This window comes from Spodoptera frugiperda, chromosome 28 (assembly GCF_023101765.2).
Source record: "Spodoptera frugiperda isolate SF20-4 chromosome 28, AGI-APGP_CSIRO_Sfru_2.0, whole genome shotgun sequence".
In the NCBI taxonomy this organism is placed as follows: domain Eukaryota; kingdom Metazoa; phylum Arthropoda; class Insecta; order Lepidoptera; family Noctuidae; genus Spodoptera; species Spodoptera frugiperda.
In genome coordinates, this window is record NC_064239.1 from 13764044 (window position 1) to 13779568 (window position 15525).

General features: G+C 39.2%; 1 protein-coding gene across 4 annotated transcripts in view; it reads right to left on the reverse strand.

Moving 5' to 3' along the window:
• The window catches only part of LOC118265579 (uncharacterized), a 51047-nt gene that overhangs the window by 3419 nt on the left and 32103 nt on the right, over positions 1 to 15525 (reverse strand). For all 4 annotated transcript variants that reach the window (XM_035578529.2, XM_035578528.2, XM_050706174.1 and 1 more), the window contains 3 exons: positions 12460 to 12566; positions 7095 to 7316; positions 6738 to 6935 (listed from right to left, as the gene is read on the reverse strand). In XM_035578529.2, coding sequence (XP_035434422.1) covers positions 6738 to 6935; positions 7095 to 7316; positions 12460 to 12566 — 527 coding nt within the window. The remainder of the gene's footprint in view (positions 1 to 6737; positions 6936 to 7094; positions 7317 to 12459; positions 12567 to 15525) is intronic.

Here is a 15525-nt window from a genome sequence, read left to right on the forward strand (position 1 = left end):
GCAAATAATTCGCAGCGACAGCGAACATACTAACAGGAACTTACTCGCCAGGGGCGCCATCTGGTAAGCGCAAATATGGTAGCTGTCGCATGGCGCCCATGGCTTATTGAAGCTTTCTTATTTTGTTGGGAAGTTTAGAAAATATGGAAAAAGTAAAAAAAAACAATGATTAGTATCATTGTGTTCTTTTTTCAAACAAGCACTAAACAGCACCTGTGTAACTAGACAGTTTTAGTGGAAAGTTTGGGCAGATAGGGTAGACATCCTATTAGGTATACCAAAAAATAACAGAAGATCATAATATTTTGGTAGTGACAATTCACTGTCCTCCATAAAAATATGCTATAGCTGCTTTTTAAATATCATAAAAATATCTTTTTATTTTGAAATTGTATTTAAAATTTCAAACAAATCCGAACGCAAAAGCATCCTCAGCTTCCATTTAAGATCCTTTACCCTTAAAGCGAGTCGGTTGAAACGATTTCTCCACACAAGAAGTGGCATGTTTAAATCAAAACACTTCTTATTACTTGGTACGCTGCCCGGTAAAAAGTGTAATGCGTCGAGTTTTCATTCCACGTCTCGCCATATAGGGGGCGGCCATGTTTAGGTGGTCTGCGCGCGCAAGGAATGTCGTTCATTGATGCGTTCAACGGGGACACTGAATGAGCCGAGCCCGACCATTGAGTGCGTCTCGATTGGCCCTCACTGGCCCACACACCACATTATTAGCCTCAGCACCATGTCCCTTCGTCACGCGTACGTTACTAGGGACACTGTCAAACTAATAATAATACTGTAAAAATGCAATAGTTTACAGAATTCTCAAGAAGGTTAATCTGCGAACTACTAAAAACTTTAGTTAAGGTGAATGTACTAATGCATGATGTCGTTCGGTATACGTGCTCCGTACATAGACACTTTTTGCACAAAACTAATCACTTTATCACTTTTGTACGGTCAAGAATCATGCATAACTAGCACTTTTTGGTAAATAATTCGCATTATATATGGAGACCAAAATTCAGTCTTGAAAACCGTGAAAAATTTGGCATTTCTTTTACTAGTGTTAGTGCAATTTGACAATCAAACTACATCCCGGAATGTCTGGATAGCCGTTATAATACTTAAACGCTCAGATGGCGTGCACCCGAGCTAATGTAAATTTGAAGAATCATTACTAATTTTATAACAATAGTTTTCATTAAAAAACATTACAATAATTTAAAACTAAGTATCGTAAACGAAAATATAAAACATTGTGGTCGTGTGTGAAAAAAATGTTAGCGTTAGTTATTATTATTGTCACTGGCAACAATAAAAAAATTTAAATTCGTTCGTAGACAAAATACGATGTTGCCGTTCCGTCGAACATGACCTTTGTCACGTTGCCAAACTTATTTAGTACCATCAGATGGTTGACTTGAAATAAAATACATTTCGAAGAGTTTGCGTAGCATTACGCTAGGCTATACGCGCGGAATTTCTTGTATGTTTTTGATCAATGAAAATTCATTGATTCGAAGTAATATTTCTTGTATGTATTTCTTTCCAATTTAATATGATTATTGCAAAGTATTGTAGTATATGTTGATAAGTAAGTAATTTTATTCTCAAAATAAAAATACCTACACATAAATATTAGCAAGTCAGCCCGTGAGTTTAGCTGGCTATTACAAACAAAATCCTCATATTAGAAATCACCGATCGATATTATATTGTTTTCTCAGATTAGTAATACAAATAACTTTGGACGGACAAACATTAGTATTATTTGTCACATTATATTGCGTCTGCTACATGAATCCCGCGCGTTCCGATACACAAAATCAGTTGAACGGACGTAAAACAAGTATCTTTAACCAGCTAATGTTATAGTAAATAGAGTAGCATATGTTATGATTTTCATTATGGTTGTTCTGCAGCGAACGAATTGATGTTATATCAGTAATTTGGGTAAGTAAAGATTTTATTGCTATAATTTTTCTGAATTTCGGAACGTATTTAATAAATTCTGTTTTATCTATGGTATGGATATTTACTTTGCAATAATTTTCATGACATGAGACTACATTTTGCTGCAAGTTATGAAGCGATTTGATCTGGTTTTGTTATAATTTCGTTTCAATTTTATGCGAATAGGTACCGACGTTTATAAAAGTAACATAATATCAGTCAATGTACTTATATCAATAGTTTTTGTGTATTTCGGATTCCGTTTACATCTAGGTACCTACTATGTCGGGGTCCTACGAGATGGCGTATCAACGCCACGAATATTCAGTAAATCGTCAAAACGAGTGAAAAGCGCATCAGTTGGATACATGTGGACGAACAAGATAGTCAGAACCTGTAAATGATGCACTCAAGTTGTGGCCAGCTTCAATGCTAAACAAACTTTAGTTTTCAAGTACGTATAACTTGCATTGTTGAGTTCATATAAGTAATGTTAGAATATTAGTAATAAGCGTTTCATCCCTCTTCTTCACATGACCATACCAAGAAAAACGATTTCCTTTCAATTTTGCTCTATCATTTAATAATGTTCTAGTTATGAATAAAAAGCATGAATATTACTTCAAGTAAATTCTATTGCATTCCACTTTATAATTTATTTTAGCATCTTCTTACTATAATATTAAATCTATCAGGTCAAGGCAAATGCGTGTCAGAACATGGATAAATGCTACTTCATATGTTTTATTTCAGTCTGAACCTTTGACTGTTATAGAAGTTTGTCGAGATAATTATGACTTTATCAGCAATATGATGCCAAAGTTAATACACTTTTTTAAAGAATGTATTCTCAGAAATAGTTTGGAGACATGTTCAAAAACATGCGAAATGTATACCTGTATGAAAGGTACACAATTTTTTTTTATTTTATTTTATGATTTCCATTGATTTCAATCTATATTATATTTTTTTCTTGTGGGATATTGTTTTCATCCACATCAAAAGTTAAACACAAAATATACTAATTATAGTAATTTTCTTTCGCAGCAGTTGTGTAGCGGTAAAGTTTCCAGGCAATAATGAGGAAGGATGAGTGAAAACAACACGACAAATGTTTTTTTATTGTACTATTATAGTAGTGAGTTTAGAATCTACATTATCAATGTTTACAGTCATGTATGTCAGAAAAGAAATGGTGTACTCGTCGTAATAAACATAATGTTCATAATGTGATATGAATACATTGACCATTTTAAGGTTTATGAAAAACAAACAGGAAAGTTGTTGCTTTTTTATTTCCTTATGTAGTATAGTGGTTATGGATGCTTAGATATTCTCAAACATTTTTCCGCTTTGATTGCAATCTATTATTCTGGTTGCCTTGTTTATGAATTATAGTTTTGAATTATTATTTTGAATGAGATTATTTTTTAATAATCAGTCACGTATCAAGCATTCATGTCACATAAATACTTGTAATAATTGCAGGTTAGTATATACATTCTATTAAATAATGTATAAGATAATAAAATAAAACTGTCTTACATTGCATTCTTGACACTCATTTTATTCCCAAACTAGTGACCCGCCCCGTTTTCGCACGGGTGCAAAATTATCAGTTTCCCTACTATAATATACATGTATTATACATATAAACCTTCCTCTTGAATCACTCTATCGATTTACGGCGCATTCCAATAAACTACGGATCGGTAGATGTGCCTACGAGCCGTAGAATTTTGACACATTTTGTATGGAGCTTATGTCAAAATTCTACGGCTCGTAAGCAAATTTAGATCGGTAGTTTATTGGAATGCGCCGTAAAAGAAACAGCATCAAAATCCTTAGTGTAGAAAGCATACATATGGATATAGGGACAGAGAAAACGACTTTGTTTTATGCTATTTAGTACCTAAATATAACACTACTTATACCTTTTATTTTTAGAACATAATAGCATCAGATGGTGTTCTTTAGTTCCTAATCCCCAAGACATAATTTCTACAGGTACCATCCTATTAACTTTTAAATGCACGCCATCTAGTGGTTAATTTTGAAGAAAGGTTGATTTTAAAGTAGGCGCTATGTCTATGTGTGTATAAATGACTGTAAACAGAGTTGGATATTAATATTTCGCTTTTATGGCAAATCGGATGGGTTTTGAGGCGATAATTTGACCCCGTCCGATAAAGTGGGATGCCTGATTTTCGCATTTCTATTTCTGTTACTTAATATTGTTCCAATGACACTCAAAACAACATAAAACTGAAAATGTTCAATTCAGCGCCATCTATCGGGAAACGAGCCATGAAGAGCTCGGAACATTCACCTTAATTACTAATGCATGATGTGTTCTGTATACGTGCTTCAGATGACCACACATCAATACGTTGTGCTCAAAAAACATCTAACTAGCACTTTGTATGCATTAATTAGACCAATGTTCATTTATAATTTGGCACGCCTTGAATCAATACGTACTACATCCCGGATGTGGTTCGCCGCGGAACACTTGACGCTCAAAGTCAAGAGCTATCAAATTCGCTGCCCGCTCAATGAGATACCTACATGCTTATTGCATGAAATAATTCGTCTACCTGGGGCGCATTAATTATATCTATTATATTATTAGATGTCTTTGACAGTGCGGCAACGAATCGTATTGTTTTGTTAGACTTCGTCGGCTTGCCATTTATTTGGTGCACACGTGCATTGCGCATATGTGGCCGTCTGATACTATGATATGCAATCAGATATCTACTGGATGTGATATCCATAATAAGTGTATATGACATATAGTTTAAGTTTAATTTTGATATTTGATGTGCAGAATATTCTCTTGTATTATTGAGTGTGTGTCGGAGCTCACTGAACACATGATCCCGGCAGACATCTGCCCGGTGTCTGTAGCTGTAGCTAGTGAAGTACAGCACAGATGCATGTGCCCGCATGCCCGGGGTCAACAACCTACCGCCCGATAACAGATTGATAACGTATCACCAAAGGTGCAACCAGCTCGTGTCCGTAATAAAGCATATTATGTTTAATGTTTTCATAACGAAAGTGCACCGAAGGAAATAAATCAGACAATATAACAAAGATTGAGTCTTGGGAGTGCAGTCATTCAATAATAATAAAACTATAAAATCGTTGTAAAATATGACAAAACGTGTTGAAGTTATGAAGATTGGACAAAGCCGAAAGATGTCCCGACGAGGAATCAATTATATCAGCAATGCAAATCAATAGCTTCTGGTGGCCTTGAGAGAACGACGCGCGATCGATCCGTCATGAATTTTAGTAACAATAAAAAAGTTAATCATCACTCCCAAAGGGGAACCAATTTAGCTCAGAAACTGATGATGTACAATGTATCTAATGATATCGACCAGTGAACGTATAACTTGCTATACAGAGTTCATATAAGTATGTTGATATTGTAGGTACTCGTATTCAGTGAAAATTGATATCATAACTACTTTGAAAGAGACATGAGAGGTATTTTATTTAAGAAAATGTATATGAATTGACTGTTAAATTGGCGAGGGTCAGGGAGGCTTCCACAGCGCGCATCGGTCGCGAGTGGCGAGCGTGGGAACAGCGCGCAGTTCTGAGCTGAACGCCACATGTGCGATCATTATGCGTCGCCATGTGCTGCCAATCACTACGCTAGCGTATACAGTCTACTCGAACAAAGATGGAGCTGCTCGTCACATCAGATTGTTTAATCATGCCACGTTATTATCCTTCACCGTTTTCCTATAATTTTTGTTGCAATACGAAGTATTTTTATACTGCACAGACTAATGGCATTCATTGTAAACAAGTTCACAGGTAAAAGACTTAAAGTTACCTCATTACTCTCACTTAGCGAATGACGTTATTTTATTTCCTCTTAAAGCGAGTCTCGGATTTATTAAATAACTGTAGAGAAAGATTCAAGCTCAAGAGATCTTGTGTTTACACTGCAGCAATTTATGTACAGCGTTAGCGACGATATTTTTTATGGTAAACTTTAATAAAGCTGAACATTTTTTGCAATTTGTTTGGCCTCGGTAATCTGAATAATCCCTCGTTCAGACATTTTTAAAAACAACACGGCTGAAATCTTTTGTAAAGATTATGAGGCTTTCTTTCACCTCTGAATTGAAAGGATACTTAAAAACGTCCATGATTTCGTGAAACTCTTGTTCCTACGCTCAGTTCTAACTCACACCAAGCTACGGCGAGACGTGTATTTCAAATACAAATCAAAACAAACTCTAGCAGTCCGCGATCCAGTTATAGATTTAAAATTATTCATAGCTTTATTCAAATAAGCGGGCGGACTGGCCACCCGAGCCAGTGGAGCCGGCCGACAGGCTCGGTCTGCAGGCGCTCTCTTATCTCCGCACAATCATGATAAAAAATTATCTGCCACTATTGGCCACTACTGTTAACTGTTCTCCAGTTTTTCGAGCAGAACTAACCATCGCCGGCTGTAAGTGCTGTGACTAAACGATAACTACCTGCAATTGACTTCGTGTCTCACATTTGCGTTCGAAATTTGTCATGGTGGAGTTTTGGACAAGATTGTCCGATAGCTTTCGTGCTCCTGACTACTTAGTGGAATCACAAGTAGGTAACCTATTAGTTAAATATTTGACCGTTCAAACGTCGACGGAACAGCCGAAACATGACAACGATCAATTGATTGAGAAGCAGTAGATCATCCACACAGCACCTGGTGGGTATGACAACAGCAGTTGTGAACCAGAAGTACTAGAGTCATATGTAAGTACCTGCTGCATTTTGTCGAAGTCAAGCGCGGGGCGATGACGGCGCGGCGGCGGCAGTGGCAGGCGCCGGCGACGCGGAGACAGCGGCGCCCGCCCGCCGCTCGCACCGCCACTCGCGCACGCGCACCCGCCGGCACCGCCACGCCTTGGCTTAAGTGCTTCCAACGGCGGTGAAGTTCTGAACCGCACCGGTGTCTCCACCTGCAACACCAAGTTCTGGCTTTAAATCCATACATATCCATTAGTTCAAAATTGTGACGAACGACGAAATCATCATCCATTATATCAATATATTGTAGTATTAGCGCACAACACACTCGAAATGTCTCTAATGGAGATGTAATGTTAGTATGGTGTTACCTTGGTGTCGTCGTCATCGGAAGAGGCTGGTCGGGGCGTGTGCTCGTCGTTGTCGGGGTCTAGGTAGGGCTGTGCTGGCCACTTGCGTTTCTCGGGGGCGGCGGGAGGCGGGGAGGAGGCGCCGCGACGCCGCGATTCTGCGGCGCCCGTGCCAGCACTTGGGCCCTCAGCGCCCGCGCCGGCGCCCGTGGCACCCGCGCCGCGCAGTGCGCCATTGATCACCTGCACGCCGCACCCACAAGTCACACACCGCTCTTCAACTTTATGACTATGCATCACATTCCTATGGTGTTAGATGTCGACCGAATCAAACCCTACCTCTTTCTACTCGAACTCTCCTAAACTATAATCAGTTTATTAGGGAGTTGAGGGACAACTATTACCTGATGGTACCTAATGATAAGAGTACCTAACAATATTCATAGCTATAATATTGAGAACGGAAGACAATACTGAAATGTACCTAAATAGTACAGATTACTAAACCGACCAAATCTTATATTCATGCACCATCTGCATAATGAAAAGCAGACGGCTGACGCGGAGTGGTAACATACCCAAAAGGAGCAAGTATAGAAGAAAGAGTACGAGCTAAAGTCTCATCTGAAAAGTACGCGGCGCTGTTGAATATTTCAGCGTGTAATTAGAAACGCGTTGAGAAGTCGCGCCGAGTACTGTTGACGACGGACGGACCTGCGGACCGCGGCGGAGCCGGCCGCTCGTTTATTATGGATGGGTTCCGGTGAAAAAACCGCGTCGCTTTTGTGAGGGCCGAGCAATGACTGCCACTACTAGCGGGACGAGAAATGAACCGCGGTTATGGGTACATCTAGCGGTCGATAGTTCCGGTCTTGGGCTCGACATTGCATCTCAATATTGAGGTTTAAGGCTTTCTAATATTATATATCTTTTCTGAAAAGGTTATAATCAAATTAAGCTGTAGCGGAAGATAAATTAAAAGAACAACTGGTACGAAAGTTCGACACATTTACATAAACAGTAACTACAAAGGTACCGTAATATTCTACTACCTATCAATCAAAAAGTTGTAAATAGTAAAAACGAATAAAGAAAAAGTACGATTTCAATGTCTCAAAATATAGCCTAAACCAAACATTTTATAAGTAAATGCAACTTTTATGTTAGCAATTTCCAGCGTCTTAAATCTGAAATGACTTCCCGTGTCGCAGTTTGAACTTTTGACTGAGGAATTAACATTCTCGTTTAACATGGCAAATACATTGTGCAGATATATCTTTAGAACGTTCGACCATCGAGTAGAACTGTACAATGATCTAATCGAGGGAGAGCCGGCTGCGAGGCATGATGCAGCCCGCCGCCGCCGCCCGCCGCGCCGTGCGCTGCGCTCGCCTCACGTTAATAAGCCTCTCCTTTGCACAGCCACGCTGAATACTTCGCGAGAGCAAACAATGCTGGAATGGCTTTACGCATTTAATATTATCACACGACGTTTTTCTTTCTTTAGAAAGCAATTTCCGTTTCCTTTTTGCAATTAAAAAAGTACAGAGACAAAAGAATTTCTAATTTCCAACCAAGCGCAAGATAAACAAATGTTATGCAGGCGGCAGACAGGAAAACATGAATAAAAACTCACGGATTGTTTTGTCTTGTTACTGAAAAAGAAAGAAGCGCGCTAGTGTCAACTGAAGACGCGAAGCGTGTGCAGCACGACAGCCGACAGCCGCCAGCCGCCAGCCCGCTACTGAACAATGGCAGCCGGCTGCCATATCGATCGACCACTTCGTGTTCGCGCTCCGGCTTAACGTTATAATTGAAAATAATTGTATTGACTTTATTACCGAATTTATTTGCAAACCACTGGAGCGGTTAATCTGGTACGCGATCTAATTAGAAGCTGGTCGCACAGCTATTTACTTGTCCTCGCACACCGAATGTGACTACCTTGTTGAAACAGTGCAGCTCGTCTGTACTGCCTAGAGTGAGCTTGCTTACAATGCCGTGAGCGACGTTTGGGCGAGTCGAGAGCTGCAACTAATGGACAGCCGCAGCTTGTATACAAATGCGATGCAAAACTTAGCGGGAGACAAGTTGATGGCTCCATTATTCCGCAGAGCAGATAAACGGCCACAGAGAGTAACTATGGGAAGAGGGACTCTTCTGCAACAATAGAAGACGACAGCCGCTCTCAGAACGCGCCTTCACTTCACTACTCAGCGTGCGCTACTCATTGCGACCGTTTGGAATATCGAGTTTCCAGTGTATGTAAAGTAGCTAATGTACAACCTAGCTACTAATTTCATCATAGACTTAATTAACTGCAAAAAATAGTGTAATGTAGTTCCACAATGCAAGCGGATTACATCACTTATAAGTATAGAAAAAGTGCAGTAAAACATTCAAATTAGTAGAACGTATGACGCTAGCTGGGTAGATGAGGTCGGATGTTTTTTTGCTCGCACCAATTTTCGCTCGCTCGCCTCGCTGGAGGGCGTTCACCTGCTCTCCTAACTTTTTAATCTCTTCACGTCATATAACTGCATCGCTCCTATGTTTCCGTCGCGGAATTATCCGCTAACATCATCAACACGCGATGCAGTCTCAAGTGACGCACATAACAACTCTTTTACGACTGATCTGTTGCAAGTAGGTTCGCACTATTCTTATTTCATCGACACGAGTTAAAGTATATTTACTAATACAGTTTCAGTACAGGTTTAGACTAATTATGAGCGTAATGCCAATATGTAGGAAGATCGAAACGGTCTTCCTAAGGAAGCAGTATTTGGATCTACGTTCGGAAATATTGAGGTATACGGTAGCCGTACACATCAAGTGTCTGGTAAATAGGCCCCGTGATGGCCACCACGAGATGCGGCGGAAATACAGGGGGGGTGAGGCGGGCGGTGCGGGGCGGGGGAGACGTTGTCTACGGGTGTAATTTAGTTGCGGCGTGTCGTTGCGAATTAATGCGGCATGCGAAGTGTCCGCCGCTGTGAGATATGGCTCCAGGACCTCGTCTGTGTTGCGTAACCGACCGCCTTTTGTAGGTGACCAATTACAAACCTCAAGGTAATCATCAACAAACCCCAAAATGTAATTGAAGTGTAGAGTAGCAGTACGGAAACGGTGATTTTGATAATATTTTAGAACAAAATATTACTGGTACAAAACTGACGATTCTAGATGCATCAAGAACAATGTCATGTTCAGAGTAAGATACGAATAGAGAGCGCATCAAATGGATGCGCGCTGAGCGAGCAGCGAGCAGTGAGCAACAATAGGCCACAATGAGGACTATCTGCAAAAAATCCGCCGCTCGCGCTGCCGACCAATTACAGCATCAAGTGTTCTGCAGCGATTGTCTTTGTATCTAACTACGTCTCACAATCGAAGTTACTTATGAAGCGAGCTATGCACGAAACGAGAAAAAGTTGGGAATCAGAGTTAAGAGTTTAGAGTAGAGCCAATATAATAGCTAGTTGACGAAGACTAATCTATCTGGCACCAATAGTTTTTATCATTTTATCTAGGCTACTTGTAGTAACACATTAACTTCTTTTTGTTCCTTATACGTCGTGTTGAGGTATTCCTCGAAGCGCAACTGTTTTGAAGCGCACCTCTCCAAGCGCACCTATTTTATTCCTCGAAGCGCACCCGTTAGTTGCGCTTTAAGGAACTATTAAAAATATTAATTTTTATTTCCTCGAAGCGCACCTATGTTTTATTTTCGACTAGAGAGGGGATGCTAACTGAAACTATCGATAATCTGATACAGGTAGCGCTATCTATGAGCAAATAAGGTTAAATAAAAATCGAAAATAAAAAATTGACTGCACGGTTGACGCGGTGGCTGGGCAACTGGCTGCCGCGCAACGTGGAGCGGGTTCGATTCCCGCACGGAGCAATTCTTTGTGTGATCCACAAATTGTTGTTCCGGGTTTGGGTGTGATGTGTATGTGAACTTGTATGTTTGTAAACGCACCCACGACACAGGAGAAAATCCAAATGTGGGGCAACGTTAAAAAAAAATTTTAAAAAATTTTTTTTTTTTACTAATGATCCTAATGAGTTGACAAAGATCTCAACCGAAAGTATTAGTATAATACGTATACTTATTATAACTTACTGACATTTCCCAAAAAAAAAAAAATTGAACTGCAAGACTTTTATTCCGTTTTTATATAGTCCGGTTTTAATATTTTTAAATCCTGGTATTTCGCGTGACAAATTAATTCCCTGGTCCAGTTCCCGCACAAAATGGCTACGGCTTGTCTGTCTGTCTATTTGTCTGTATGTGTATGTGTGTGCGTGCGCGCATGTGTGTACACTGCTCCCGCGCCACGCGCATCTTTTGTCACAAATTAAAAAGTGTACGTATTATAATATCTAATACTTTCGGTTGAGGTCTATGTCCACTCATTAGGATCATTGTTAAAAAAAATAACAATCTATGGTCGACGAGTACAGAGTTCTTGAATATTGTATAAAATAACTAATAAAAGTCGTTGATCGGCGGTTTCAAGCGGAACATTTCATTTTGCGATGTCATACATCGACAAGAAAATATTTTTAAAGGTTTAACCTTATTTGCTCATAGATAGCGCTACGTGTATTAGATTATCGATATCTTATTATCGATAGCATCCCCTCTCTAGTCGAAAATAAAACATAGGTGCGCTTCGAGGAAATAAAAATTAATATTTTTAATAGTTCCTTAAAGCGCAACTAACGGGTGCGCTTCGAGGAATAAAATAGGTGCGCTTGGAGAGGTGCGCTTCAAAACAGTTGCGCTTCGAGGAATACCTCGTCGTGTTGTGTGTAATGTAACGGATGTTGACAAATAAATCTTGAATTAGCTTTTCGCAGCCATGTAAAATTATACTTCCTAACAGTTTAAACAGAAGATATAAACACAACTACGTGTGTAGCTGACGCGTGAGTGGCAGGTACGTGTCGTGTCTGCAAGGTCCTCGAAGATCTCGCCTGGTGCGGCAGAAGGTCGAAATTGAGATTAATTCAGAGCTAGATTACATTTATAGGCTGTGCGTGAGACCTACATCTGAGGACAATTATTAAATCGTAGCGAACTAATTGAAATGTATTCAGCATAGTGTAGCTCGAGTTTGTTTTGTTAGATCACCAGTTCACACGGTTCGAGCGGATTCATTCATATTGCGAAATCCTTACAACAGTAGTGTCGTGTCTACACTACTACAACAGCAATATAATCTTGTATCGGTCGACATTCTAACAAAAATGATTGGTTTGTACAATTGGAACTGTTTGCGTGGACTATGATTCTGAGTATAGTAGCGACAAGGTTACAGAACATAGACACGGTGTAACAACAGAGCATGCGAGCTGGTAGCTGGTGGTGGAATACCTCTAGTTCCTCCTCCGAGGAGTGGTGGTCGTACAGGTGGTCGGGCTCGGGCTCCGGCAACAATCGCGGCGGCGTCGGGGCGCACGCGCACGCCTCGCCACCCATACCTGCAACCAAAACTACAGTTATATACCAACTCGGGAGATACAACACTGACAATAAATAAAAAGTCCTATGTATTAGTCCTAGTGCTACAAAGTAAAGAAGACCCAGTAAATACATCATGAATGTGGCTCTGGAAGAAAGTATTGAAATAAACAGCTTGTCAATCCTCAATTGTGAGAATAACCTCAAATGACTCAGATTTCACGTGAACTGACATGGGTTTAATTTTATTATCTTAACTGTTCATAAGAGCCGGGTGCTGTTGTTAAAGGAACTCGAATATTTTTATACAAACATCACGTCCGCCCGCCATTTGTACGTAAATACATTTCCAAAGTAACGGGTTTTGAGATTTTGTCCATTCCAAATCCGTACCACGCCACGTGGCGATACTAACTCAATAAAACATACGAAATTAAATTATATAATATAATAAATTAATTAAATAGCACATATTATTCCGTATAAACTTATTATTATGAAATGTCCCAAAACGCATTGTGTTTACGAAAACTATCGATATGCATGTATGGTTGGTTAGTACCTATGTATGGTTTATATTACGTAATTACGTTTTCCTATCTATTAAAATGTTGATATAAATATATACGTAACTAGACAAGTTTGCCACAACCTGCCAAAACCGCTGCAACAACACGAACACATAAATCAGAAGATATTATTAGAGGACAAGAAATTAAATGATACTTATAATAGTTATAATATTTACTTGTTCAGTACAACCATGTGAATCATATATTGAATTCAGGTGGTAAGTAAATACTAAAATATAAATAATTTAAGTTTTCCTGCACGAGCATTCAGATTAGGTCATGTCAAACCAAACCGGATGACTACTGTTATACTGTCGCTGCCAGTAACATTGGAAGATTTAATCCAAGTCAGTCTTCGAGTCTGGTTCTATAATACTTCTTATTACGTAGAATATAAAGTGCAATAAACAACACAATTTGATGTAAGACTCTGCTTCTTGTCTATTAGAAAACGAGTCAGTACGTACAAAGTTTGAGTCTTAGGTCAAGCAATAATATTGTTGGATAATTATGATTTAGTTGTGAGTAGAGCCGCCGGGCAGACGGCCGGTGTACACTGTATAGTAACAGGTTCGCCCTAAGCGGAAGTGCAGAGATGTGAGCAGTGAGAAACTACGTACTGCCTTTACTTAATCTTTAGAGGGGTCAACGAACTTATAATTACGATTAACCTTAGAAAATAATCATATTTTATAAAGCTTTGCTGAGCTGTTGCGTTACACGGCGGCCATAGTAAGTAGGTGGTAAAAACACAAGATTTAACATATTAGTAGTACATCTCTGGATAATAGCGAATGTTGGCAGTGGGATAATTACATGCTACATAACGAGGAGCGGGCGGAAGCTGGAGGCTCGAGACACAGGACGGAGGCAGACAGGACAGCAGAGGCGAGGTAGGGGGGGGGAGCACGGAGATGTTCTTGAACTTGCGACGAGCAGGCCGCGCGACGCCTTGCACCAGCACAGAGAATGCAACCAGCCTGTTATTTAATACTTACGTACCTAATCTCATATTTTGTATACGAACAATTAATATCACCCCGTGTGACCTGAAGCAGCAGCTCTATACTGCCATGTCTTAATTTAATCGTTGGATACCTGTCTGTGTAAAATAGGGTAGACTGGGGGCAGTAGTAACAGTGGACAATTGTAACATTGGCGATATTTTGACTATTAAGCCATTAACGCATGTGTGCGTCAGCCTGAATACGCGCAGGACACGTCCCGACCTGCTCACTAGCCAGCAGCGCGCAAGCTGCGAAACTGACGCCCCATGTTAACGACGAAGTTTTATTTTTGCAGCACCAAAGTAAGTTTTTCGTACTAATTAATTGTGTAATATCTAATGAAATTATCAATATTCTATCGAGATTTTTCATTAAGTCGCCTTCTGAGCTATTGTATTTAACGTAGCCTAATGCTTATTTAATAATATTTAGTATAGTATTAGTTATTTCAATTTTTCCACAGATTGTGTATTAAGGACATTTGTACCACTGACGACGGGGACAATTGAAACGTTACAATTGTCCCTGTGTTACACTTGTCCACATGTCCAATTTCGGAAATTGGAAAAGGAAGACTGAAATATATAGATACCCCAGAAAAAGAACCTATACGTAGAGAAGCAGAAAGAAGGAAAAAAGCAAAACAAATAAAAAATTCGGGAAAAAGGAAAGGGCAAAGGAATACGAAAGGGAGAGCAGCAAAAAGAGAAAAATATTGTCGAATCTGACGAAGACCTGCACTGCCGAAGAGTGGTTTTGTCTTGTTTTTGTAGAACTTTATTGATTAGTTTTTATTTATATTCTCTTTTGTCATTACTTTATTCAACTTGAGTTGTTTTGTTTGTTTTAGCAGAGTTTTAGTTTATTTCTAGATTGTTATAATTTAATATGCCAATGAATATGAGTCACGTGGATGGGGATATTTGTAACAGTGGACAATTGTAACACCATACAAACATAAAAAAGTTGTTTATTTCGTGTTTTATAAATGTTACAGAGCTATTACCAAACTTAAAACGAACAGTAAGGCTCCTAATTTTAATTTGTCAAATAAATATCGCTTTTGTTTGTTGAATAAAGCCAGAATAGCTATGTGCTTCTAGTTCAAATATAATTGTGTTCAGTTTAAATATTTAAAGAAATAACTTGTTTTTGTGATTAAATACTGATTCATAACTGATAAGACTGCAATTAAAAATTACTTCGAGTATTCCTACTCAACCCACTTGTGTTTTATTTCATAAAAATCTTTTGTTACAATTGACCACACGATGGGTACAATTGTAACAATCGCCCGCCTTGAGATCTAACTCAATTTTTAGGCTTCGTTTATAACATTAGTCAATTACGAGTAAAAAATACTTTAAATGAATAACTAGTGCCCCTAAATTCACTAATTA